Source organism: Vigna unguiculata, chromosome 2, assembly GCF_037176805.1.
Source record: "Vigna unguiculata cultivar grain cowpea cultivar isolate G323 ecotype 2 chromosome 2, ASM3717680v1, whole genome shotgun sequence".
Lineage (NCBI taxonomy): Eukaryota > Viridiplantae > Streptophyta > Magnoliopsida > Fabales > Fabaceae > Vigna > Vigna unguiculata.
Genome location: NC_140793.1, coordinates 36,002,942 through 36,029,335, shown reverse-complemented (window position 1 = coordinate 36,029,335; position 26,394 = coordinate 36,002,942). Strand labels below are relative to the sequence as shown.

The following is a 26,394-nucleotide window of genomic DNA, read 5'->3' as shown; positions in this document are numbered from 1 at the left end:
TTTTTTTCAGAAAATACAATTTTAAGAATAATGTGAAAGCACCAAATTTCTAGCAATAAGATAAGAATTACTTTTTTCACAAAGATCAATTATTTTGAAATTTATATTGCAAAATTTATCCGAAGTGTAATTTAGGGTTAAAAAATATTTTAATCTTTTGTAATCATATCTGAAGTTATATATATATATATATATATATATATATATATATATATATATATATATATATATATATATATATATAAGTAAATAAAGAGGGGAGAAAATTGAGCGCATTTAATTTTTTTTATTAACCGAAATTTTCAACCCGTCAATCTCTTGTGGTCTGATTTGCCTAATCTACTAAACTGTCCAAAGACAAGTCAGTCCACCATGACTCGTCAATATGTTTTTTCTTTTCTTTTTTTTATTTTTATATTTAAAAATTAAAAATAATTAAGTTTTTTATATTATATAAACAAATATATATACACATAACTAGCTTAGACACAGGCGCTATCGAACTTGTATACGTATTTTTTAAATAAGAATGATAGTATGTTAGTAGGTGATAACAATGTAATGTTATTAAGTTAATATATAAAATAAATTTATATTTATTAAAAATAAAGTGAAATGAATAAAAAAATTTATTGATGAATAAAAAAAATAAACAATTTTATAAAAAATAAGTAAAAATAATCGTTAATTTTAAAAAATTTAATAAATAATTATATATTAAATGGTATAATTGGTATTATAAAATATGGAATAAATTTATAAAAAAATTTAAAAATTAAAAGTAGTATATAAAAAGGCTAAACACAAAAGCGGGCGAACAACACTACTGATATATAATCATCAAACATATCATTTGTTATTTTCCATTAATCATATATAAACAAGTAAGATGTAAGAATAATAATTAGAGATAGGAAATATGAAATCTTGAATATTTTTTTAATAATTCTTTAAATAAAGTAATCGCGCATTTATTTTTTCCTTTTTTTGGTAACCGACCGTGAGAGAGAAAGAGAGATATTGGCGCCCCTCTCTCTTTCTTTCTTTCTCCGCCAAGGCGCCACAACATTGTGCGCTGTCTACCTCCGCTCCTTTCTTTCTTCTTCCACTCTTTCTCCGATCTGCATTTCTGTATTTGCCATTCTCTTTAGATGCCGCTTTTCTCTCAGTCATCGCCCTGCTGTACCGCCGCGGCGGTGGCGGCAGTTAAGTCGTCGGACCGGAAGACGAAATTCGTCTCACCTGCATTGAGGAATTGCAAGTTCACATCTCCAGTTCTTCGTCTCTCTGAGGTGCATTTCTTGGCTTCATAGTTTCTTCGATAATTTCAATGCGTTGCAAATTTAGCATACGTCATATGTCATAATCGCACTTAGGCTTCGAATCTTTCAATGCTTGAGCGGCGCAGTCGCTCTTTTACTGCTGAATTTGATTGGAACTTGTATGAACTTAGAAGCAAATACGTTGATGCTAATGTTGCCGTTTGAGCTTTGTATTTAGTTGTGCAATTGTTAACTGTCTGTACCGTGGTACGTTCATTGCGTTGAGTCGTTGAGACGGCGTACTCTCACGTTCTGTATGGGTTATTTTTTTTGTGTAGAATGACAAATTCAACGTTTCTCGGTTAGCTCTTTGCCACTCTAGGCGGGCAGTTAAAGGCCAGACCATAGCAATGGCATTAGTGGGCAACACTGTTGGAGAAAAGGGGGAGGTGGCCACCTCCTCTAGCATCTTGGTAATCTGAATGTTCATTTCATGTGTTTTTTTGGTTAATTAATTTGTTTCCATCGTGTGTTTACACTTGGCACTCTAAAAAGAGTAGAGACGTTTGTTGTATTTTCTTAGTTGCAAAGTCAGTCAACTATGAAGTTTGTTTAGTGCGTTTAGTGAACAGATAATAAAAAATAGAGACAAGTTCTAAATTCTAATTGCAAAATGCATCTAATGCTTTCCTCTATAAAGAAGTATTACCTAATTTATCCCTGTTTATTATAACTGAGATTTTTGTGCGTCCTTGTCTGCAGGCATATGATTTGATTCAGGGGGAACTTGTAAGTATTATTTATTGCCTCGCCATTTCATCTAACGGGATTTAGTTTTCAGATTCAAACTTGTAAGAATTAACCTTTTTACTTTCTAGATTCAGAGTCTTCCATTCAATCCATTAGAATATTTATGTGCCTGAAAGAGTGATTGTGTTCATTTTTAAATTCAAATCTTGTTTAGTTGTTCTTTACTGACAATGCAAGATACTCCCACATTGGCCTTTAAGTTACTTCGTGTTTTTAGTTGGGCTGATTTATGGCAGAGTGTCAGACATGTATTATATAAGCTTACTTGTTATGCAAAAGATTATTTTTTTCAATAGGAAACATAATTTTGCCGAAACTAAACTGTCTATTTTCAAAAAGCCAAAGTTATGAACTCAAGTCATCCAGTTCTTGAAGCGGTTCTTACTTTTTGTTGGATTTTACCTCATTTAGAAGTGAATCATATTAAATCTAATAACAGCAATCACTACTAAGCATTTTCCCACAAGGTGGGGTTGGCTTAAGGGATGTCTGGAAGAGTTTATGGCTTTTGGGCATCTAGTTTGACTCCCATAAACTTCTTTATGTTTCTATCATAATAAGCTCATTTTAACTTATTCCAATAAATTCCATGGCTAAATTTATGGCTTAAGCCCTAATATTATGATAAGACAAACACACCCTTAATGTATTAAGCACCGATATGGAACAAAAAGTTGTTAACCATACAAATCCATTGATGGCTTCCTCACAAAATTGATTTGAAACTATATGAGGATATTTAGACAAAAGTTTGTAATATAACATTGGATTGATTGCTGCAACCCTCGTGTATTTTCATAAGTTAATGAATCTCATTAATATGAAGTTGTGTAAAGCTATAAGAGACTAATATGCCGGCATAATTTCCTATACAGGTGAGATGGAGTTCAGTTATGGACAGATCTTTACCTGATCCGCCTACAGCCGTTTTTCTGCATGGGATCCTAGGATGCAGGAAAAACTGGGGTGGGTGATTCTGTGTACATTTTTTTTTTTTGCAAGCCTTTGGTAATATAAATTTTATGCATGGCCTGAATTGTTTTATGTATTGTGCATGGTTATGATTTGGCAACAATGTGGTCTTCCTTGATCAAATCATTTTTCAGTTTTACATGCTCCCAGAACTGAACAATAAATTTAGAGTAGCTAGGCTGGAGATCTGGATATTTATGGCTATTAGTTACTACGTGACTGATAATTTCAAAGCCCTTTTTTGTTCAGGTGAAATGACATTATGAATTAGTATGTGCAAGTGTATAAGTTTGACTTGGATAATTTCAATGAAAAGGGATATAATCCCTATCATTTTGTTTCATGTAACTTTTTGAGAAATGGGCTTAGATACACTTTTAAGTTCATCTATTTGTACTTTCTACATAAACCCATTTTGTTTCTTATATTTCCAATTCAATACGTATGATTCCATATTCTTGGTTTCAGTACTGTTTCTCTTGCTGATGAATATAACTGATAGGCGAACATATGTCTATTTTCGTTACTAGTGCAGCCATTCATCAGAAATATATTGTAGTATTGCATGAAAATCTAATGTTGAGTTGAATGAAATTATAGAGACTAAAATGAGAAAAATTAAGTTCCCTAAAACATAAGAAGTTTAAGCTTTTTCTGGAATTTCTTGTGGGTTATGACTATAAGGGCAATTTGTAGGATTTCTTTGTTGGTGGACATTCAGCCTATTAGAGAGTTGGTCCTTGGTTGATTATTTTCTCTCTGAGACTTTTCAAGTTTTCTTGATATATAAATAAACTAAATTTAACTTATTCAACCTTTAATTTCACAAGAAGCCTTGTTGGGTGGAAGAGTGGAAGTCTAAGCCAATTTAGATGTATTTATACATTGGGTAGTTAAATGCTGGTATCCTTATGTGGTAAGGAGAAATATCTGTAGTGTGTTAATCGAACAATAAACGAGTCACTTACTCTTTGCTTTCTTATTATATGAAGCTAAATCTTTATTTTTCTTTTCTTGCATTTTTTCTTTTTGTTGTAGTTTTCATGTGGTTTCTGATATTTAAGTTAGATATGTTATATTTGCGAAGAAGTATTTTTGGTTCGCAGTCAAATATATCGAGAAAGAATACATTCTTAGTTAGTTTCATAATTTGCTGCTGAAAGAGTGATATTGCAGGAAGTTTTGCTAGGAGATTGGCTCTAGAGTTTCCTACATGGCAGGTATTTTACTTTAAATTTTTATGCTGAGTTGTGTATGGTACTGTTTGACATGTTAATATTTATCGTTATTAGCAGGTATTATTCATATGGAATTAGTTTTAGTCCTCTGATAGCATGGAAATACCTGCACTGTCAACAAACCAGTTATAGTCACTAATTTAAAACTTTGTTAAAAAGATTTTGTTTAAAATGGAGGATGCAACACTTTCTGGTTTATTGTTGTGTGATAAGTTTGGATCAAATTATTTGACTCTGATTAGGTAATATTTTATTTTTTGGATATCCTAAGTTTTGACAGTAGGGGTCCAATAATTTGGATTTACAAAAATCTGAATCCCGTTTTTTTCTTTTTGTTTGCATTGACAGTTCCTTTTAGTAGACCTTCGCTGTCATGGTGATTCAGCATCAATGAAGAAGAGAGGTCCCCATACTGTAGCATCTGCTGCTAGTGACGTTCTAAAACTGGTGCGCTTTCTTTATTATGTTTCTTTAATCATTGTCATATATATGTGGTAGGTTTGCTAAAGAATATGGGAGAGGGTCTATGAATTTCACTCCACCTATTCCTAATGAGATTTAAACTTTGGTTCTACTGCATGGAAAACCCAGTTTTCAACCATTTGGATTTCCTTGGGGACTTGCACCTCACCCTGACCCTTCCTTTGTCTTTCATGATTTACAGTCTCTCTCTTCTCTCTAGTTTGGATGAATTCCTCAAATGTTTATTGGCTTTGCCGCTCTAGTTCCCTTAATTTTAATTGCAATATGTCGTCCTTTTTAAATGTTAAAATGCTAAATGATATCAATTTCTGGGAATTAAAATCAAAACATTTTTTCTGAGTTCGGGGAATATTTTACTATAGATAGAAAACCTTGGAATGTTTAAAATGTAGGTCAAACTTGCTTGTTGATTAGATTCCTGCTGTTCTGTATACATATAATTTATTTTCCCTTTCTTGTAATTACTTCCTCTTTGTTCTTGTGGATAGGTTCGAGATCTAAGAATAACACCTCGTGTGCTAGTTGGTCATAGTTTTGGGGGAAAAGGTCAGTCGCTGATTGTTTGATAAGTTAATTTTTTTTAAGTGCCTTTTTTTCAGTACACATTCGTCCATTTTTCAGTTGTTTTGAGCATGGTGGACCAAGCTGCAAAGCCTCTTGCTCGGCCAGTTAGAGTAAGTCCGAATTCCATTTGTGTTTGCTTTTGCTGGATGAAGTATCAGCTTTCAACTATTTTTATGTGTTAAAAATATGCAGCATGTTGGTTTTTAAATCCCATTCCCACTGTAATATTTAACAATGCTTTAAGGATGAAAATATGGATAATGGAGGATGTATAGCAGTTTCCCTTAATCGTGTTGACACTAGAATATATGCATGAGGCTCAGATGGAGAACTCCTATGATGATAAGAATTTTATTGTGCATAAAATATTTTTTTGCTATGACAATAAGTGTGGTTGAATCTGTACCCAAAAGTTGTCTTGTCTCTATGTATTATACTATTCATGAAGATGCTAAGATAGAAAAGTTTTTATAATAAATTGTCTGGTAGGATAAAATGCATGATAAAATGCTTACTATGAGTATTGGATTTAGATGATCATTTGATGTTTAAGTGTGGACAGCCCACACTGGTTGGTAATTATACTCTAAAGAGGTTCAATTACCAGAGAAACTAAACATCAATTGAATACACAGCAACCAACCTCCTGGAGTGTGGACTGAAAAATTCTGTCTAAATAAAGAGAACACCACGGATGGAGTAAGTGGCAACTTGTTACTGTAGTATGTGAGAATGGAAATCTGATTAAGGATCAGTGGAAAAGATGCTAGAAGATTATGGTGGTTGGAAAAAGCATCACGCTTACATTACATGTCCTTCTGTGTGGCAAAATGAGCAGAGGAGAGATGCATGCAAATGACAGAGATGATGAGTCTTAGTGTTGGGGGAGGGGGATTCTTCTGATCAGAGGTACTCAGCAGGGACTGCAGATGCCAGAAAACGGGCTAGGTGTCATTACTTATCATTACTTAACTGTGTCTCTCAAATATAGTCATTAAGGAGGTTCTCAAAATAATATTGGTTCATATGTGAGATCTATTTTCAGATTGGACCGCTCTGAAACTCCTGAAAATTGAATACATATTAATTAGGTGGGACTTTAAAAAGCTGAACAACCTAACAATAAGACTACGTAAAGAGATCAGCAAGGTGAAAAAGTCAGACTTGACAAGGATTTAACTGTAGTTTCTGTTTTGTTTGTCTGTATATATGTATGAGTGCTTCTGAATACTTGTTACTATGCTATTTGAAGGCTTGGGTTCTGGATGCAACTCCTGGAAAAGTTCGAGCTGGTGGAGATGGAGAAGATCATCCTCCAGAACTTATATCCTTTCTAAGAACACTGCCAAAGGAGGTAGATCCTTATTCTTTTTTCTGAGAGAAACAAATATAGAAGAAGTTAATTTGATTAAATGTGTCAATTTTGTTCTAATTCCTAAACTTTAAGATTTGGTTGTTGAGTTTAATCAAAATTCATGTTTTTATAATGATGTATGAAAATCACAAGTACAAAATTGTTGTCAAGTACATGATTGTCAAAGCAACCAACCGTGTGTTCAAAATTGCTTTGGCACGTCACTATCAAAATCATTACGATTCAAAATTTAACTCTCCCATATGAGATACGGTTCGCGATTCAACTGCAATGTATAGAGTATAAAGAGGGGGGAAAAGAAAAAAATAGAGGGAATTATGGAAACAAAGCTTGCCACTATTGTAATTACTATATAAATTTACTTTCATTATTTACATTTTATGTCCTCTTGATTGGCATCTCAGTAGCATAATAACTATCTCCCTTTACACTTTAGCTTCTTTTATATGTATAAATAAATTTACAGAATGCTTTCAATTTTGGTGCTATATTGTGACCTAACCTTTTATTTTTCTATGATCATTTCCTCAAGGAAGATATCTACAAAGCAGGAGGTTGTACGAGCTCTTATTCAACAAGGATTTTCCAATGATGTGGCACAGGTACAACTATGGTATACTTTGATATTGGTTGCTGCTCAATTTGTGTGTATTCTTGCTTTAAAGTGTCAGAAATTTTTGGCGTATCAATTGTATAGTGTTAGAAATATCATGTTTATTGAGAGTATGTGTCGGAAATTTCGTGTTTAGTTGGATACTGTATGCTTTTTCTGAATTCACTGATGATATATAAATAAGGCCATTATTGGTGAAGCTCATGCCCAGTAAAGTATTTGGTCACTACCCTGTTTGCTCCTTGACCCTTCAGGCTTCAACTCATTTTATGCTAGAATGGTGTCATAATAGTTATAGAATGCATGATTCATGGTAAATTTTGGTGCCTTGAAGGCACTATAAATTCTAAAGTAAAAAGTTTATAATGTTGCCATCAAGTGATGAGACATGTTTATCATACTGCAACAAAATTTAAGTCTGCACATAGCCCGTACCTGTAAATTGAGTTAGAAAATCAGTCCAAATGTAAAACTAATCAGTAAATCATGAACATATCTGTATCAACTTTTCATAGATGAACACTTGGGTTTTACTTTTGGAAAGTTCAGTTTTCTTGCCTATCTGATTTGTCACACATTTATAATTGGTTCACCAGACGATTGATTAAACAAAATTTTAAGAGGATTGTTATCTTGATGAATAAGTTGGATGCTACAAAATTAACACAATTCACTTTAAAATAAATAAAGATAAAAACAATAGATTTTTTTGGCAATTTTTGTCTCTATTAATTTTTTTTTTTCTTTTGTTATCATGTCTAGTGGGTTGTGACTAACCTGCGACCTTCCAGCTCTGGTGGTTCACAATCATCTAGCTTCTCATGGGTGTTTGACCTAAGGGGGATTGCAGAAATGTATCAATCCTATGAAGAAACAAATTTGTGGTACATACTGTTATCTATGGTGACAAATGTTAGATGTGATATATTGATTTATCTGTCCTACTTCTTTGGTTGAGATGGGTCCTTCCTCCTTTCATTATGAATTAGAATGGCAGTGTCAGGTCCTATATAAGTATGATTGTTAATTTTATAATATGCTGTTTGCTGAAGAAGGAATCACATTTAATTATGAACTTAATCTTTCTTGTGTGGAACCAATAATGCTTTGTGCTTATGTTCGTAGGCAACTTGTTGAAGATGTACCTCGTGGAGTGCATATGAACTTTTTGAAAGCAGAAAGAAGTTTGCATAGATGGGCTCTTGAAGATCTTCGGCGGATCCATGCAGCTGAAGAGGTTGCAGCTGAGGAAGGAGGTGGAGTTGAAATGCACGTCCTTGAAGACGCTGGCCACTGGGTATGTTATGTCATTCAATTTTTTTTTTTATATAATGATCTCCTCCCGTATGTGTCTCTTTCACCTTCCGAGATCTATGCTATCGTCCAAAAAATACTTTCAACGTTAATACCTATGGCATTTGGATTGTTTGTGACACCATTTAAAAGAGGATTGATTTACTTTGTCTATGAACAGGTGCATGCAGATAACCCGGACGGACTCTTCAGGATACTGTCATCATCTTTCCAGGGAGGCAAGACCTGAGTTTGCAAATGTCTACTAGATGAGATTTTGCTTTCGAAGTTTGACGCCATTCCTTCTTCCCATTTTCTGTCAGTTATTCCTTTTGTACATGCTATTTATTTTTTTCACGATAATAATTTTTATGGTTACCCTATTCATTAAATCTCCTCCCCATGTTTTATGTCATCTGCGAGAGCAGCGTTGATGTTTAATTGTACACGGTCGTTGCTTTAGTTGCTTTGTCCGCAGGTAATTCTCCACTACTTAAATATGTTTTATGGCTTTAAATTCCAGATAAGTATTTTTCTTTGAATTTATAAAACAATCTTTTTAATCACTAAAATTAAAACAATGTTGTAGTCCTTTCATGCAAATTTTTTTATTCAAAATGTTGTAGTCCTTTGATGCAGTAAAAGGTTTGAAATGAAAATGTGGTAGGATTTTCAAAAGTAACAGTGTAAAATTCAAAGAGATCGTTACGCTAATGATGACTGTTCGTTCGCTAGTAACGTAAATGAAATCTTTAACCATATTTATTTGAAATTAAAACTAAACTACAGAAAAATTGTTTAAATCAGTGAGATATTGAATATCTGTATCATAATTCATAACAATTTTTTTAGTCCCAGTCTCTTTTAATTCTTTTCTTATCATGACAACCCATTTAATTATTAGCATTGTGGCCCTCTAATTATTAGCAGGATGAGCACTGCAATTGGGGTTGCAGTCAGTGGTGCTTTCCCATGCCACGCCACCTATCACCACAGTGAGTGTGCTCCAAATCGTTGATAAACAAGTCCTCTCATAATTTGAATTAAACAACGCTTTGCTATCTCCTATCATAATTGCCCTAAACTTCCCAACCAAAATCTCAGAGTTATAGTTTCTTGACTTTCTTCATTTTTATGTCACCCTCCACGCCATGCCTCGTTTCGCCTGGAGGAAAAATGTGTTTCTTTACCCTTAGACTTAGACATCACTTGACTTTTTATTCTTAGACTTAATCAACAAAAATATTCAATGCCCATCACTCATGGGAGTGTCTAATTTTATACCAAAGAACAGTAAGAAAAGACTCAGTCAAAAATTTAAATTTGTAAATCACTAGCTTTTTCAAAGTCTGTGTAATTTTATTGGATCTTCTGAAATATCTTTATTAAAGAGATACAACACCAATGAAATTTAAGTCCAACTCATATAAAAAAATTAATACTATTTTTAATTTAAAATCTTAAAATAATAAATTTGAGTCTTCTGCCTATGTTGGTTAACTTTCATATTTCTATCCAAGGACACTTGAATTATCAAAGCAGGACTCATTTATAAAATCCAGTGCCATGATTGTCAGTTTCGTCTTGTATGCTACTTTCACTGATCATGCGATTCATGGAGGTCAACACTAGGCCACATTCTATGTACTATCAATAATAGCACCATTTCTACTGTGGTGCAAATCATTTTCCAATATGAAAACTATAATTTTCATGCCTTCAGCCAATTAATGATGTTAGCACTTTTAATTATTATTTTTATATATAATGACAATGCCAATAACATGATATTATCTAATACACTTGTTTGTAATGTATTCTTTATTATTGGTTGAAATTTGTTAAAAATACATTTTTTTTAAAAGGCTAACTACAGGATTTTTATCATCGAAACTAATGATTTTATATTTTTTTAACGATAGATTTACTAAAAAAATAATTGTATACCGTCAGACAAAAATAATCTCAATCCTTTGATTTAATTTTAACAAATTGTGTAATGATATTTTGTATTCTTTTAACATGACAATTACTAAATACAATAATAGTCTAAAATGAAAAAGGTTCTATATAATATGTATAAATATTCATAAAATAGATGCATGCATGTTAAAAGGATCCTTGCTAAATACCTTGAAATACTCCTTATCACACTACATTTTTTTTTTTCATAAAAATCCTTTCTGAATATTAGTTATGGCTGATCCATAATTGCATTTGACTTCTTACTATGATTTTGTGATAAACAGAAATAAAAATAAAAATGTCGATCCAGATTTAATAAATTTTTTTTATTGTTATCATTATATGATATTCCCTTTCTATCAAATAAAATTACTATTATTATTATTATTCCCATGATATAATTTTGTGGTGCACCTTATCCTAAAAAACAGAGAAAGAAAAGGAAAAAAGGAAAGGAATGAAAGGATAGTTGTGGTGCTTAATCCATTTTTGCAAGTTGCGAAGGGAAATAAATAGAGATGAAGGCATGCATGTGACGTGGCATCTCCAAACTCACTTTTTATTTACCCAAACCCAACCCCAACCCCTCAAAAACAACACAACACAACACAAAGCAAATTTCCCTCATTCTCTCTCTCGATTCTACTCTGCTCTCCTTTCTTCCGTCAACGGCGCTTCTCACTGTGGCCACCGGTAAGCTCTTTCTTCTCAGCGCGCAATCTCTAATTCTCTCTTTTTCCGATTATTGCTTTAGGTTCAATTTTCCGAACGCTGATTTAACTCGCTTTATCCGTTCAACTTCTTTGTTGAATGTGTGAAAATGTAATTGTATCACGATAATACCGACTTTTGAACTAAGACGGGTTGACTGTTGAATCTGAATTCTTAACTACAGCTAGGTTTCATTTCGTTAAGATCTACCTGAGGTTGAAACTAAATAGTGTGTGCTGATGTTACGATTTAGGTGATGATAGCGTCAATTTATTTTTAGCGAAAGAATTATAGTTGTGATTGCAACACACTCTAGGATTCGGTTTGAGGTTCCTCAACCCTAAACTATAGCCTGTATAATTTTTAGCACTCCTAGCACATGTTTCGCACACTGTATATGACTTAGATTGGCCTTTTCTATTCCTGCTTTTCTCAGTTCCAATTTTAGACGAGCTTCTCAACAAACACGTGTATAAATCATAGCCTTGTCATAATTTGAAATGAGCTCATTTTTCAAAAGTTGAAGTGCATGACTTGATTACAACTAATTGTAGAAGTTTGACTGATTTTATCTTCCTATTTCTTCTTTTGTACGTGTTTTCCAAGAAGTTTGCAAGTGTTTGTATATTATTTTTCAATCTTATTTCGGTCCTCATTTTTTAATTCCTGAATATTTTTTACTCTCCCCTCATATTATGTACTTGCGTACTCGTCATTTTTGTCATTTCTTAATCAAGCATTTGCAGATATATAAGTTAATTAATTTTGATTTGAATATGACGGCCATAACCATTTATTCTTAGTAAAACTTTTATGAAAATAGTATTAGAAGTATTAATTTTGTAGAGATAACTTTTCTGACAATGAAGAATTCGTTTCTTCGTTTCCAGGGTGAACCTTTTCGGTTTGTGGACACGCTTTAATGTACAGAAGCAGCAATATTGTGGCTAGGGTTTTTAATCGTCAAATTTGCACTCCTCCTCCTGGCACTAGTGTAATTTCTTCTCACTACCAATAGTATTTATTGTTGTCTTTTCTGATAATTATTACATGTGTTGTCTTCTTTTAGCCACTTTTTTGTTTATCATGCTGAGCGACATTAGTTTTTTAAGTACTTCAGAAACAGGGATATTTCCTTGTAGTTCCTTTTTTTGGGGTAGGGAGTGTTAAGAAGAAATTGTACAATGATTGGGTTGTAAGTTGTAATTGTAGGAAATGTGGACATCCCCGGTGAACTATCAAAAACATGAGTGAGGGAACACAAACAAGGTTTTGCTTTGTTACATTTTTTGTATTTATAGAGGTTGGACAATTTATTTGATTCTAGTTGTGTTAAGCAGTGTCAAGTATAACCTGATGTTTTTAAAGTGGAAGCTTCAAATGTAAAAGATACATATGATGTGCCAATTTTGGAAAATTTGCTTTCACTTTATCAGATGGACATGCTAGTGCGAAATTTATGAATTTGTTGTCTTGTTCCTCTGTTGAAGGAACCTGAATCGAATTTAATTTTTGCAGGTGTAATTTAATTCTTGCAGGTTCACCATGCTCGGTGTTTCTATGAAAATTTGGTGCCAAGTTACACTATTTATGAGGTTGAGTGCCCAGACCACTCGTTTCGTAAATTCACTGATGATGGACAGTACCTTATAAGTTTCAGCAGAAATTATCAGGAGCTGATCATTTATAGGCCTAGATGGCTTTCGTTTTCATGCAAAGATGAAGATTGTGATAAACATGATTTGCCATCTAGAGCTAAAAGATTTGACAGTTTTTTCACCCAACTGTATTGTGTACCACTTGCTTCTTGCAATGAGCTTATATGTAAAGATTTCTTTCTTTACTTGGAGAGCCAGCAATTTGGACTGTTTGCTACTTCAACGGCCCAAATTCATGATGCACCTGCTGTTGGAGGAGCTGTCCATGGTGTTCCTTCAATTGAAAAGATAACTTTCCACCTCTTGAGGTGCTTATTCATCATTCTTTATATTCATTTTTTTTTATCTTCAAAATAACAAGACCAATCATACTCTGATCATTCTGGGTTTATATGTTTCCCTGATTTCTCACCTGTTGAAATAGACTGGAAGATGGAGAGATCTTGGACAAGAAGGTCTTCTGTAACGACTTTGTTAATTTAACCCATAATACCGGTGTCTTCTTGTATGATGACCTTTTGGCAATTGTATCACTTCGCTATCAAACTATACATGTTCTTCAGATTAGAGATGCTGGTAACCTTGTTGATGTACGGGCTATTGGGGAATTCTGCCGTGAAGATGATGAGCTTTTTCTCAATTCCAATGCTCAGGTCAGTAAGCTTTTGGCATTTACTTTATTTTAATGCGTTTTGTTTAGCAGACCATTACATAGATCGTCATGGATTTTGAGAAAAAAAAAATTGTAACATTTAGTGGAACTGGGACATCCAACAAGGGTGCATGGGTTCAAACTTCACAGTTCAATCCACCTCATTTTCTGTTCCCTTACCCTCTCCCTCTTGGGGCTTTCATTAGCCACCCTTACGCTTCAATAGTGGGTCCTCCCTTGAACTAAAATAGTTATTTTAAGGATACTTAAACTTATACAATTCATTGGCATGACTTGGCGTGACAACAAGGATGCTGGCTTATTACTTAGAGGTCATGGGGTCAAATCCTAGAAGCAACATATCTGCTTGTAGGGTTAAGGTTGTCTACTTTTACCCTCCCTAGACACAGCTCTGGGTGAGAACTCTTGTCCGTGTACATTGGGCTTTCCTTTAATACTTTTACAGTTGATTTTTTTTCAAATCACTGGGATGGGTAACATCTTGGGAATGTTTTTCAATTGTGCTTCAGTGGTTCAAGTTAATAATTTTGTGGTCATCTTTAATTGTCACTGCATCCCAATCATCCTTTATCAATTATGAAGCCATTCAAGCTCAATATTGATAATTCTGATGGTTTTGTGGCATATGTAAAGAGCTAAACTCACAAAAATATAGGCCAATCACCAATCATTCTGACAGGGCATGGCATTTTCTGACAAAATTAAACAGCACCAGTTTCCTGGGAACCACATTGAAAATCACATGCATCAAGGCCAGACTAATCCAGAGAATTCTTTCCTGAGTGGAATAAAACAGCGGTTGCTTTCATTCATATTCCAGGGACTATGGAATGAAGAAAGAGATGAAACATCGGTTGGTCTTCAAAATTTTCTTTTTATTGCTGTACAATATTCTCCTTCTTTAATTTTCATAGCTTATATTGGAAGGTTTTCTCCCTCCCCATCTTATACTGAAATTTCTTTCCTTTTGGTCTTCATATCAAATCATTTTAAGATCTCACATCTTATATAGTGTCACTTACATTTGAACATTGTTTGTTGCTCTACATCCCTATTTCTGTGTCTTCGCATGAATATAAATGTGTGGGAATAGGAATGCATGGCACTTGTTTAATTGTTGTCCGACACAGTCATTATTACACATACACACACTTTTTGCATTAATTTTAAAAGGAGAAATTACAATGAAGGATTGTTGGTAAAATTATTTTCATTTCAAGAACAATTAACCAGACAACCAGTTAATCATGTTCCAAGAGTGGTTACTGAATGATAACCTATTGACTTTATTAACCACTTGTATGCTTAATGATTCCTGGACTGTAAACACTTTCACTATTCCTTCTCTCTAATTTTTCGTTGTCTGCATTTCCACATATCCCATCACTATTAGGACAATTTCAAGCATGAGTATGCATATGGATAAGAAAATATTCTAAAATGTTAAATGCCAGGCATGCATATTGCAGCAGTGGCTGCTGTTGTGTATATATGACTTGATCTTCGTATCTTTCCAATTTTGTTTATAATTTAGAAATTAATTTTTTTTATTTCCCTCCCATCTACCAGAGGATTCAAGGGCTTAGGAAGAAGTTTTACTTCCACTTTCAAGATTATGTTGATTTGATTATCTGGAAGGTAGGGACTTTGACACAGCTTTATCATCTCGAGAACATTTGACTAAGGAATGTAACTTTACATCTGTTTAACTCGTGGGCAGGTACAATTCTTGGACCGACACCATTTGCTAATCAAGTTTGGTAGTGTAGATGGAGGGGTGAGTTCTCTTTGTGCCTTTTCCTTTGCAATCCTTATTCTTATTGTACCATTCACAGACTCCCTGAGTAGAAAGCAAATTACTTCTAAGAATCTGAGGAGTAACCAAAGCCCAAATATGAAATCAAAAGGATATGGCATTTGTTGTTTCCTTTAGCTTGCATATGCAGCCGTCCTACTTGAAGTAGAGTAAAGGTCAACCTATCTTGTTAAAAAGTATGTGTCAAGGATTAATGCTTAAATCTTGACACTGATAACAAAAATGGTAATTTTCTTTTAACTTGCCCCCTCAAAACATAGTTTCACCAGCCTATTAAAGTTTAATTTAGTTATCAGACTTGGTTAACAAGGATGGAATTCTTTATCACTAGGTAATGGAGATCTCATGCAATCATACCATGTTAGGGACTGACTTTATAACGTTTTACAGTTTAAGTGTCTCCAAGAATGAATTTTTGTATGTTACAAATGTGGTACAGATAGTAAAAAATGGGTCAGGGCTCATGTTTAGGTGTATCTGATTAAACATTCCAGAAATTTTCAACCTGGAGATTCAAGTTGAATCATTAAGCTCCATCGAAGTAATATGACAAATGTGTTAATCTTTCATGCTTTCAAGCCTCAGGTGTCACGAAATGCTGATCACCACCCTGCATTTGTTGCTGTATATAACATGGATACAACTGAAATCGTATCATTTTATCAGGTACGTTTGTTTTTTTCTTCTATTTTTTTCTTGGGTTCTATGTGTTGGTCTGTTGGAGTTTTTAGTGACTCGGTTTTAAATTTTATCAGAATTCTGCAGATGAGCTTTATCTGTTGTTTGAGCAGTTCTGTGACCACTTTCATGCAACATCAAGAAATTTAATGTATATGAATTTCATATCATCTCATTCAAACAATATCCATGCACGGGAACAGCTACGGAGCATAAAAGATAAGGCAAGCAACCCTTCACAGGTAGTGAGGTTTTGTTGGTTGTATGTATCCCCTCTGCTCTCCCTTCCCGGATAAAGGAATGCTAATGAGCTCTGAATATGTGTGTGTGTGTTGTTTTGCAGTTTGTGAAGAAGATGCTTGCCTCTTTGCCTTTCAGCTGTCAGTCTCAGAGTCCTTCTCCATACTTCGATCAATCTCTTTTCCGGTTTGATGACAAGGTTTACTATAGATGTTTCTATTTTCCATCCAGTGACCAAAATTATTTTTAATTAAATTTTATATATTTGGGACAAAGTTGGGTATATGCTTGTGAAAGTGGATTTCCAGCTGTTAGATGACCATTATCAAATAATAATTTTGTTGGAATGGGGGATCACATTGAGGTCCTCCTTTGGATAAAGGCTATAACATCAGTTGGACTTATTGATTAGGGCCTTTCTTTTTATCCTGTTTGGTAAGGTATCATGTTGAATGCCCATTTTTTCAATGTTAAGGCTTTTAGATGTGTGGAAAGAAATTTGAAGCTTAGTTTGTTTTGGTGAGATGTCGCCAACCCTTGCAACACTGATATTGCCACCTAGTATCTTAAAAGTGATACTGTTATTTGAATATGGATTTAGCGGCTGATTACTGATGTAGAGATTGCAATTTTATTGAAAAAGGAGGGGTGACCGAAGGTGCAAGATTTTACTCTGAATTACTTTTGTTTTTCAAGAATGATTTTCTATGGTTAATTTATGTGTGAGAAAGGGGATTTGGGGGGAAGAAAAATTGACATGAAATAGGAGGTTGCTTGTATACACGCATTAAGCATACGCACATACGCAACTATCTGCAAGATTTGCTAAATAATAGATGAGAAAATTCCGTTGTTTAATTAATTTTTATCTCTCCTTTATAGTCCACACAATTTATGTTTTTTCACTTGTGTATTTTTAATTCTTGCCCGTCATTGCAGCTGATATCTGCAACTGATCGACATAGGCAGTCAACTGACCATCCAATCAAGTTCATTTCAAGGAGGCGTCCAGGTTCTCTCAAATTTAAGATCAAACCAGGTGCGCTTTTTCTCTTGTTCAAGATTTTATTGCTTTCTAAACTTAAAATTGACAAGGTTCCCTCACTTTCGAAAGTAAATTAAGGGATAGGATGTGGGTTTTCTCATATGGAGTATGCGTGATAGAGTGAAATCAACAAGTTTTACACTCAACTTTCACCTGCTTTCTGAACATGAACTCAACGATCTTCATTAATTAGGTCCTGAAGCTGGTAGTATGGACGGTCGTGCAAAAAAGATCTCTTCGTTCCTTTTTCATCCAATTTTGCCCCTTGCCCTCTCCGTTCAGCAGACTTTGTTCTTGCAGCCTTCAGTTGTAAATATCCACTTTCGAAGATGAGCGTAGAATTATAGGTTAAGAAGAAAAATGAGTGTAGATTTACTTGTCTTCCACTGCTGGATCAAGAGGATGTATATTCAGTCGGTACTTCGAAAATGTATTTCAATCAGATTCTAATGATTGCCGTGATAGTACTTTTAAATTTTGGTCTTTTTATTTTAAAGTTTAATTAATGGTTGTCTGATGCCAGAAATAGCATTACACTCGCTCAATCCCTGTTAAGATTTTCAAGAAAGCTTTTTCACCTGTCTACGATATCACTATTCATAATTTATTATTTGATGACAGCAATGTATATTATTCTCGTGATTTTATTTAGAAATGTTAAACTGATTACAGGAAATTTTATTATCATTTGAAGAGTATTGAAAAACACTTATGGACAAGAGAAGGTTGGTTGCCTCCACTCCTAAGCATTACAAGATTTCTTTATACGTCACTGAAACTTATCGTGTTACACATGATTTAAAAAAAGATTATATTGCCTTAATATTAAATGTATCTATTTATAGGTGGATCGTTTTCTTAGATGGACCACACTTTATAGTTTATTTTGGAATAATAATATTGTGATTTTTAGACACGTTAACATTATCACAGATTTTAAAAATGTGATTGAAATTGAATAAAATTTACAAAAAGTAAATTAAAACTCAGATTAGTGATGAATATATTCCAATGAGTTGCGGAATAAACACTTCTCCTCAACTGTATTTATGAAAGAACAGGAGGACAGTGAGAATATATGATATTATAATAGTCTACGGCTAGGCGATTATGTTACATCATAATCTCGGACCTAAAGTAAAGGACACTGAAATGGGAATGATCTAATGACACATTGCTCCTCCTACTACTAATTAACTCAGGTGACTACCACAGGTGTAGGAGCTGCTGCAATGGTGAGGTAAGATCGAGTTGAATGTTGAGGGGTATATGTGGTATGTGTTTCAAAGGATGTTGTTTGATTGAACCCAGACCACTTCATTTGCATGAAACTACTCTTCCTCCACGGACCCACATGCATTTTCTTCTCCTTCATTGATTTCTTTGCAGCATTGCACATTACTCGAACAATCGCACATAAGTTCTCCGCTTTTCCAATATAAAACTCAGGCAAACACGACACCAGATGCTGGTAATTTTCACCCGCTTTTGCAATCTGAAACTGCTCTCTCAATTCCAATTCTATCAGTATATGAATCTGCTTCTTCCTTGTTGATGTCTTTGCAATCACTTCAATATATTCGTGACAACCTCCTGGATACTTTTTCGTCGTTCCCCATTTTGAAATGCAAAGCTTTGTACTGAATCCTCTGTCTCGGAGCTCCGTCACAACTTGTCTTCTCAGACAGCTCGTGCAATCCATAGGGTTTGCCTTCAAGCAGCCGCAGAAATCCGAACCCTTCACCTCTTCTATGATTCGACCAACCTCTCGTCTCAATTTTGACCCACTTACATGGTAACGCTCCAATGTTTCCTGAACAACAACAAATCATTTTATCAATATTCACTGTTCAAAGTTCACACGCAAATTTAAAAATCTCATCTTACATGTTGAATTTATTGTTCCATTATATATTTTAAAGATATCCTATCTAAGAACACGAAAATCAAACGAAAAAGGAAGAGTATTTGTACCTGAAGCAGTGAGACCTGAGATTCCCAATACAAAGTGTTATCTGGTGAGCCATCGGAATGGGTGTTGTCTTGGCACCATAGATCTTCATGCAGCTCTGATTCATTGGAATAATACTCTTCATCATTGAACATAAACACACTCTCTTCTAGGCTGTCCATCTTTATTCTTTCACTCTTCAACCAGAGAACAACTTCACCTTTCCTTTCTATCTTATTATTCGTGTGCACCATGCAATAACAAATTCATGAACAATATATTTTTTTTTAAGTTGGTGGAAGAAGAGATCATAAATTCACAAACAAAGTTATGCTCTTCTTACAAAAAAAATCAACATCTCCTCCACGTATTTATAGGCACACATCAATGCATGTGGCGTGTGTCTTTCATACCATCAAAATAATGGACATGCATGACGTTAGGTTAATTATAGTGTTACCATCCAATTTCTATTTCTTATTGATGCTTAATTGCCTATCATTGTTTTTGAGAAAGACTAATTCAGAACACAAACTTATCCACCAATAATTTAGCAAAATGTCTCTTCAAACAAAAGATTTTTCATAACCACAATAATTTTTGTCACCATGATTCAAACATTTAGTGATGTGTCCGTATACTTTACCATACTTTTTATTTTTTTTGGTATTAAAGGAAAAAAAAAATACATGACAATCTTTTTTCCTTACTGCTATTATTAGCCAGAAATATTTAGTGGTTGTTTCCTCGGATATAAATGATTCTATATTGTTTCTTGGTTTGTTTCTCTCTCAAATGGCCAAAAGTATTTAATTAGGGAAGAAAATATCTTGCACATTTTTCTTTGATTAAAATGAGGGCTCTGCATCAATATCTAATTGTGTGGTGTAGCTGTAGGAAGTGATCATCATCAACCACCGATCATAAACCAAAATATCTGTTATATCAATCTCAATTTCAGGACCACTTTGCTTTTTCTGGACTCTGAAATCACGTTAACATAATAAACATACGTTTGCCATATTCGTCATTTGAAGTAGGACGATAATATTTTGATATCCAAATTTGTTTACACAAGTTCATTTTTATTATGATTGTTTTATCTTCAAGTAAGTTGTCAAATTGTAGTTATCGGTGTTAAATAAATTTTTTCCTTTAAAATATTCAACCCTACGTTCTTGTCTTAAGCCTTGTTGAAAATAGAAAACAAGTTTATCACTGAAGTACCTACCAACTTCTTATCTTAACTATTGCCCTTACGAGAATTTTTTTAATACTACTACAATCCACTTTTAGAAATAAAACATTATTAAAAATCTAAACTTTTGTATTTATAAAAAATAGATTAAAGAGTAAAAAAGTGAATACAAAGTGTGTGTGAAAATTTGTTGAATATCAAAATAACATTATCTTTTTAAAAAGTTGTTTATGGATTTAAATTTATCATTGGTCCATAAATATATATACTCTTGTGTTCTTCTGCTACGGTTGATCATCAAACCTAGTGTATCTCGATGAGACTTTATAAAAGTATAGAGTTTATTTTAATAAATTTTAAAAAAATATAGTTAATTTGTTTAATAAAGTTTTATATTAATTAGAAATAATTAAGATAATTAGTATATAAATGAAATTTCCATAAATCAATTATTTTAAAATTTTGAATTAAAATCTTATTCTAATCTTACACATGAACATTTGTTTACGATCCGAATTTTTCCGATATCCTCTTAAATAAACTCTCACAATAAACTTACACAAACCGATACAAATTATTTCTAGCACTTTTAACATTTTGGTGGAGACTGATTAAGCATTAAAATATATTTTGTCCTTGGGTGGCAAGTTAAAATTAATTGTTACCCAGAGAATAATCTTGTGATTTATGAAAGTTTCTCTTCTCAAATTAGTTATTAGTCACTTATTGTATTAGCTTATGTCTTGTGAGTTTTTCCTTTTAAATTTTCTTTTGATCTTGTTGAATTGAATCCACACACCAAAAAAAAAGACACTAATGTGATTGATTAAAGCTATTTAAGAAGATAAACTTTTGTTGCTATTTTTAAATTTGAAATATTTATTCTAATTATATCATTGTTGTAGGAGAGAGAGTTATGGTGCAGTTCGTTGAGAGAAAAGAGATGTGGCTAATAAACTCACCTCATTATCCTCTCTTATCCACACATGCAAATGCAACGATGACGCTGCAACACATTTCACTTTCTCTCTCCAAACCCAAAATCCATGGCTGTAAACCCTTTCCCCCTTTCATGCTCCAAAACCCCCATTCTCCGTCTCCCCGCCCCTCCCAAACCGCCGCTTCTCTGCCACCGCCACTCTCTGATCTGTCGCCGTTACGGTTACAGTTACAGTTACAGTTACCCTTCTTGCGCTCCCTCACTCACATGTAAAGCCGCCCAAGTTTCTGTCGCAGAAGAGTCATCGGCGTCCGGTGACAACTGGGTTCCGGTTGTTCCACTGGCGGCGCTGCCAAGGGGGGAGCGGCGCGTGATCCTTCAGGACGGCGAGACCATACTGCTGCTGTGGTACAAAGATCAAGTTTTTGCCATTGAGAATAGGTCCCCTGCTGAAGGCGCCTACACTGAAGGCTTGCTCAATGCCAAGCTCACCCAGGTCACTTTCACTTCCTAATTTATGCAAATTTCCTGGGAAAGAGGAAAAATATAATCAGCATCACTCACCAATTAACCCTAAAAAATAAAGATTCTATTTTACATGTAACATATTCAAGGTTATAAACTATTGACTTGGTCCTTATTATAGTTACCCCCCATATTAAGTTGTTTTAGTTATATTTCTAGAAAAATTTAAGTTTTAGTCTTTATATGACAAAATTATAAGTTTTAGTCCTTGCACGTGAATGAAAGTCAATATATGAAGTCCGAATTCTTCAAAATTTGAAATGTAGTATCCATTTCTAATACCGATTCTCCTCAAATAGTTCCAAATAGGTTTCCATTTTTTTTTTCCTAAGGTATGGTTTGAATACTTTTGAATAGTATATGAGACAATCATATTCGTACGTAGGTCACGAGAGAAATTGGAGTACATACTCTTTCATTCATTCTTTGAAGAGATCCAAAATGGATTCAAAAAGGGCTGAATATTAGATTTGTGGACACTGCAAGCTTCGATTTTTGTATAAATAATGAGAGACAAGGTTTTGGAACATTAGTGGAGATATGAAGGTTTGAGCTTCTTAAATTGGTTGATGAACTAAACTTAGAAGTTGTGTTTTTTTTTTAGTTCTGGATGATAACAAGGCATCTATAATGCAAGACTCGTAAATTTAAAACCTAGATCTTATAAGAAGCTCTTAGTGTATAACGTTGATGTGGTATGGTACAGGGCTTAAAATTAAGACCTGGGTTTTTTAAGAGTTAAAAAAAAAAACTAATACCAACGTGAACGTGACTTCAAACCAACATTAAATTAATATTTAACTAGAATAAGTAAATTAATTTTTTAAGTTGTATAAAGTTGAAGTGGGAATAAAAAATTAATAAGTGTGGATGTTATGAGGTCTCACCATTGGAGTAAAACTTGTAAAAGTTATTTAAAAGTGATGTGAGATGGTCGGATCCACTTAAAGTAAAATAAGATTGCTTGAGAATTTCTTAGAAAAAAACCCTTGCATTGTAGATGCTCTAACGTGAAGGAAAAATTAGCGTTAGATGGTAATGTAGCAATGCTCTTGAATGGTAAGGTATTATATATTAGGAATCTAAGTGTGAGTCTAAGTCCCACATTGAGTAAAAATGAGAAAGTTGAGCATCATCTAAGGATCAAGGCCCATAAATCCATCGTCTTAAGATTTTAGGTTGAGAGTAGTGTCAATGTCTTATGTGGTTGGGTTCAGGTCTCATTGATGTTATATCTTTCCAGTAAAACCTCCTCTGTAAACCTAACATTATATAGAGCAATACTTGTTTTCAGTTTTACCATGAATATTTATATTGATATAGTTGATTAATATAAACAAAAACTGTATTTTTTTATGATCACATATTTCTTTTTGTAAATTGTGATCATCATAGTTATGAATTAACGTGAAAGGTCAACATCTCTTTATCAATATTTTGCATCTATTTTATATATTTTGGTTCACATATTCATGATGTATTGTGTCTTAAATTTGAAAAAATTTATTTGTCCCCATATTTGTATCTTATCGTATCTGTGTAACCAGGCTTCATAGAAGTTAAGTCCCGATTTCCCCTGTAACATCGAAAAAACTCATGCTAAAATTCCCCGCTAAAAATAATTGTTCAGAGAGTAAAAATTATAGTTTCCTCATACAGGAACTAAAGCTTAAAATGATGGCAATCATAGGGACCAAATGAATAGTTTAACCTTTTATAACCTACACTACTTGCTACTTGTAAATTGGGATACCAATTCCCTGCCCTGGTAGCATGATCGTAAAATGAAACATGAGATTGTGAGACAGTTCTTTGTGTTTCCAGTGTGTTGTGTTTTTTTTTTCTTTCTCTTATTTTTCAAATAAAAAATCACTTTTAGCATTATGCTGAAGCAGTGGCTATTGAGTTAAAAGTTTAATGATTTAGCATATTTGAAAATCCTATGATGAATGTGTTACAATTATTATGCAGGATGGATGCATAGTTTGCCCTTCAACTGATAGCACATTTGATCTTCGAACAGGAGATGTCAAAGAATGGTATCCAAAAAATCCTGTTCTGAGAGTTCTCACACCCGCTTTGAGGAAACTCTTTACCTATCCTGTGAAAACAGATGAACAAAATATCTACATCAGCCTGAGAGGTGGAAAAACCGATGCTTCTGCAGAAATTGTCTTTAGTGGGAAGGCTCAACCTGGTGTAACTGCAACTGATGTCAATGTTGAAGAGGTAACAACTATAACAAACTGATAATCAATCTGAACCTATGCTATTACATTACATAGCTGCCCTTTTGACTTATTTCACTAGTTTTGTATGACATGATTAGGTTAGAATGGTTGTTGATGAGGATCAAGAGGGATTTGGTTTTACTGGGAAGAATGAAATAATAAATGGGAGAGCAGCAGTTATTGGTTTCCTCCTGTTGTTGGATTTTGAGCTCTTAACAGGTAAGGGTCTTTTAAAGGGAACAGGTTTCTTGGACTTCTTATACTCTGTCTCTAATGCTTTCAATTAGACATCATCTGTGTTATATCAGCTACCAAAATATTCATCTGATCCTCAGCAGGGTAATATGTCCTGTTAGTATTCACATTTCCATTTTGTAAGTTCTGTATCTAGTGTTGTATATCGTGAGTTTAGATCTTGGTAAATGTACAACCTTTTGTTTCGTGTTTTTGATGTTACTCTCTGTATACCATACACATTTTTAAAGGTCATAATTCACAGTGACATTTTTAATGTTGTCTTCTCCCTGCATTTGGGGATAGTTGATCATCATCAAGTTCTTGTTTGGTTTGTGGTATAGAAAATATAACTCAACCCATTCATGTGTTTTGACCCAACTGTGTAAGCTTTGGAACTTATGGTTTTTATTCACCAACAACCTTTTTCACTTTCAGTATTTTCTTTACAAATTTTTCAAATGGGAAAATATATTGAAGATATGGTGACAATGTTTTATCAATACTGTGCATTGTCTATACACAACATAGAACAGTCTTAATTGAATTTAAGGTAAAGGAATAATAATCGTTTAGAAAAAACAAAATCGTTAATAAATTAGTACATAATGTATTACGCAATTTAATTAGTTTTATTAGACAATTTAATTGTCTAACAAAGTACTTCACCAATTGCTAAATTTCTTGATCCAACAAGTGGAAAGGTGATATTTTTATGAAATCTTTTTTAAGCCACGAAAGGAGAATTATTTTGTTGTCAAAATGTACACAAGTTGCTGATTGGAATCAACCCACGAAAGGATAAATTTACACTTTTTTGCGTCTACTGCATTAGATATTTGTTGTTAGATGTGGTTCTCATTAAATTTTGGAACCCAGGTTGAACTCTTCAACCAATATTCTCTTCACACAAATGCCTCTAGTTCCAGGGATTCTCTTCAACCATTAATTAAGTATATAGATTAAGGTTGACTTTTTAAGATACTCTTTTACAAATTTTTATTTAGTTTAAGACAACACGCAATGAACTCTGGTTGTCTGTTGTTTCCAATACGATTCTGGGTTGTTAATGAAACATCATTAATGTCATGGTATAAACAGAAAAGAACAAATTTTCACTTTTCAATGTCCACTTTGAATTCCTACTTAGGCTTTTAAATGAAAAATGATTTTTTAATATTTGAAAACTTTTTCTTACGACCTTAGATGTTATCTTCTAAGTAATTTTTTATTATTTTATATTTTTAATATTCAAAAACTACTTAAAAGATAACACATCATGTTATAAAAAAAAATTCTCAAAATTTAGTAATCAAAATATCATTGTTGTATATTTGTTCTTTATTGAATGAATGGACCCCAAATCATTTTTGTACTATTTTGTTAACACAAGTGGCTCTACTTGCAAACCTAATTTTCTTCAACTTCTTGTTCTCATCATACACACACCATCTATCACCATCATTTTCTTAACTCTCGCAACTTTTATTTAATGAAGAAAGCGAACATGGTATTACTATCCTTGTAAAACAAATGAAACATTTCTGTCCAAACTTTTGCATCGGTTCTTGGAATATAGGTTGTATACAAAATGACATAGCACATGTGGACATGTATAACTTGCATTTGGCATGAAAATTCTTCTTTTTCTTTCCACCATTGAATCACAGTTATGTAAATCGTGTTTTTCTTTTTGTAAAAGCACAAAATTCGTGCAGTTTTTTTTTTAATTATTAAAATGGGTAGTTTTAACAATAAATATACAGTTATCTAAGTATGAATTAAAAAAAAAAAAGTGTTTTTCAACACGGTTTTTCTTAAGAAATTGTGATGATTAACACAATTTTAAAGTCTTAGGGTTTTACTAAGATACACCACTTTATTGAGTGCATTTGAAGAAAAAACCTTACCGATACATA

The 26,394-nt window shown here is 33.4% G+C and overlaps 4 protein-coding genes across 8 annotated transcripts; 3 read left to right on the top strand and 1 right to left on the bottom strand.

Annotated features, from left to right (window-relative positions):
* The first annotated feature begins 968 nt into the window (after nt 1-968).
* Nucleotides 969-9,072, top strand: LOC114170714 (uncharacterized). The gene is made up of 13 exons (XM_028056261.2): nt 969-1,292; nt 1,601-1,735; nt 2,025-2,051; nt 2,948-3,038; nt 4,221-4,264; nt 4,631-4,729; nt 5,254-5,311; nt 5,387-5,439; nt 6,582-6,683; nt 7,241-7,306; nt 8,080-8,201; nt 8,443-8,614; nt 8,792-9,072. The coding sequence occupies exons 1-13, from the start codon at nt 1,152-1,154 to the stop codon at nt 8,858-8,860; spliced, it is 1,179 nt and encodes a 392-aa protein (XP_027912062.1). The 5' UTR covers nt 969-1,151; the 3' UTR covers nt 8,861-9,072.
* Nucleotides 9,073-11,110: 2,038 nt separating this feature from the next.
* DET1 (light-mediated development protein 1 / deetiolated1 (DET1)) lies at nt 11,111-17,871 on the top strand. Of its 5 annotated transcripts, none has more exons than XM_028057888.2 (13): nt 11,111-11,268; nt 12,177-12,280; nt 12,825-13,252; nt 13,369-13,399; nt 13,508-13,597; nt 14,327-14,470; nt 15,187-15,255; nt 15,338-15,394; nt 16,013-16,099; nt 16,189-16,353; nt 16,455-16,550; nt 17,291-17,390; nt 17,590-17,871. In XM_028057888.2, the coding sequence occupies exons 2-13, from the start codon at nt 12,209-12,211 to the stop codon at nt 17,727-17,729; spliced, it is 1,479 nt and encodes a 492-aa protein (XP_027913689.1). In that variant the 5' UTR covers nt 11,111-11,268; nt 12,177-12,208; the 3' UTR covers nt 17,730-17,871. The 5 variants fall into 5 exon arrangements, with proteins under 5 accessions (XP_027913689.1, XP_027913688.1, XP_027913687.1 ...); XM_028057887.2 differs by having other exon boundaries at nt 14,297-14,470; XM_028057886.2 differs by having other exon boundaries at nt 13,369-13,597.
* A 489-nt stretch (nt 17,872-18,360) lies between these two features.
* On the bottom strand, nt 18,361-19,699 carry LOC114173460 (uncharacterized). The gene is made up of 2 exons (XM_028057889.2): nt 19,371-19,699; nt 18,361-19,209 (listed from the first exon to the last, which is right to left on the bottom strand). Exons 1-2 carry the CDS (start codon nt 19,599-19,601, stop codon nt 18,595-18,597), a joined length of 846 nt encoding a protein of 281 aa, XP_027913690.1. The 5' UTR covers nt 19,602-19,699; the 3' UTR covers nt 18,361-18,594.
* A 1,826-nt stretch (nt 19,700-21,525) lies between these two features.
* LOC114174318 (Rieske (2Fe-2S) domain-containing protein) lies at nt 21,526-24,752 on the top strand. The gene is made up of 3 exons (XM_028059150.2): nt 21,526-21,981; nt 23,982-24,239; nt 24,340-24,752. The coding sequence occupies exons 1-3, from the start codon at nt 21,592-21,594 to the stop codon at nt 24,526-24,528; spliced, it is 837 nt and encodes a 278-aa protein (XP_027914951.2). The 5' UTR covers nt 21,526-21,591; the 3' UTR covers nt 24,529-24,752.
* Nucleotides 24,753-26,394: the final 1,642 nt, after the last annotated feature.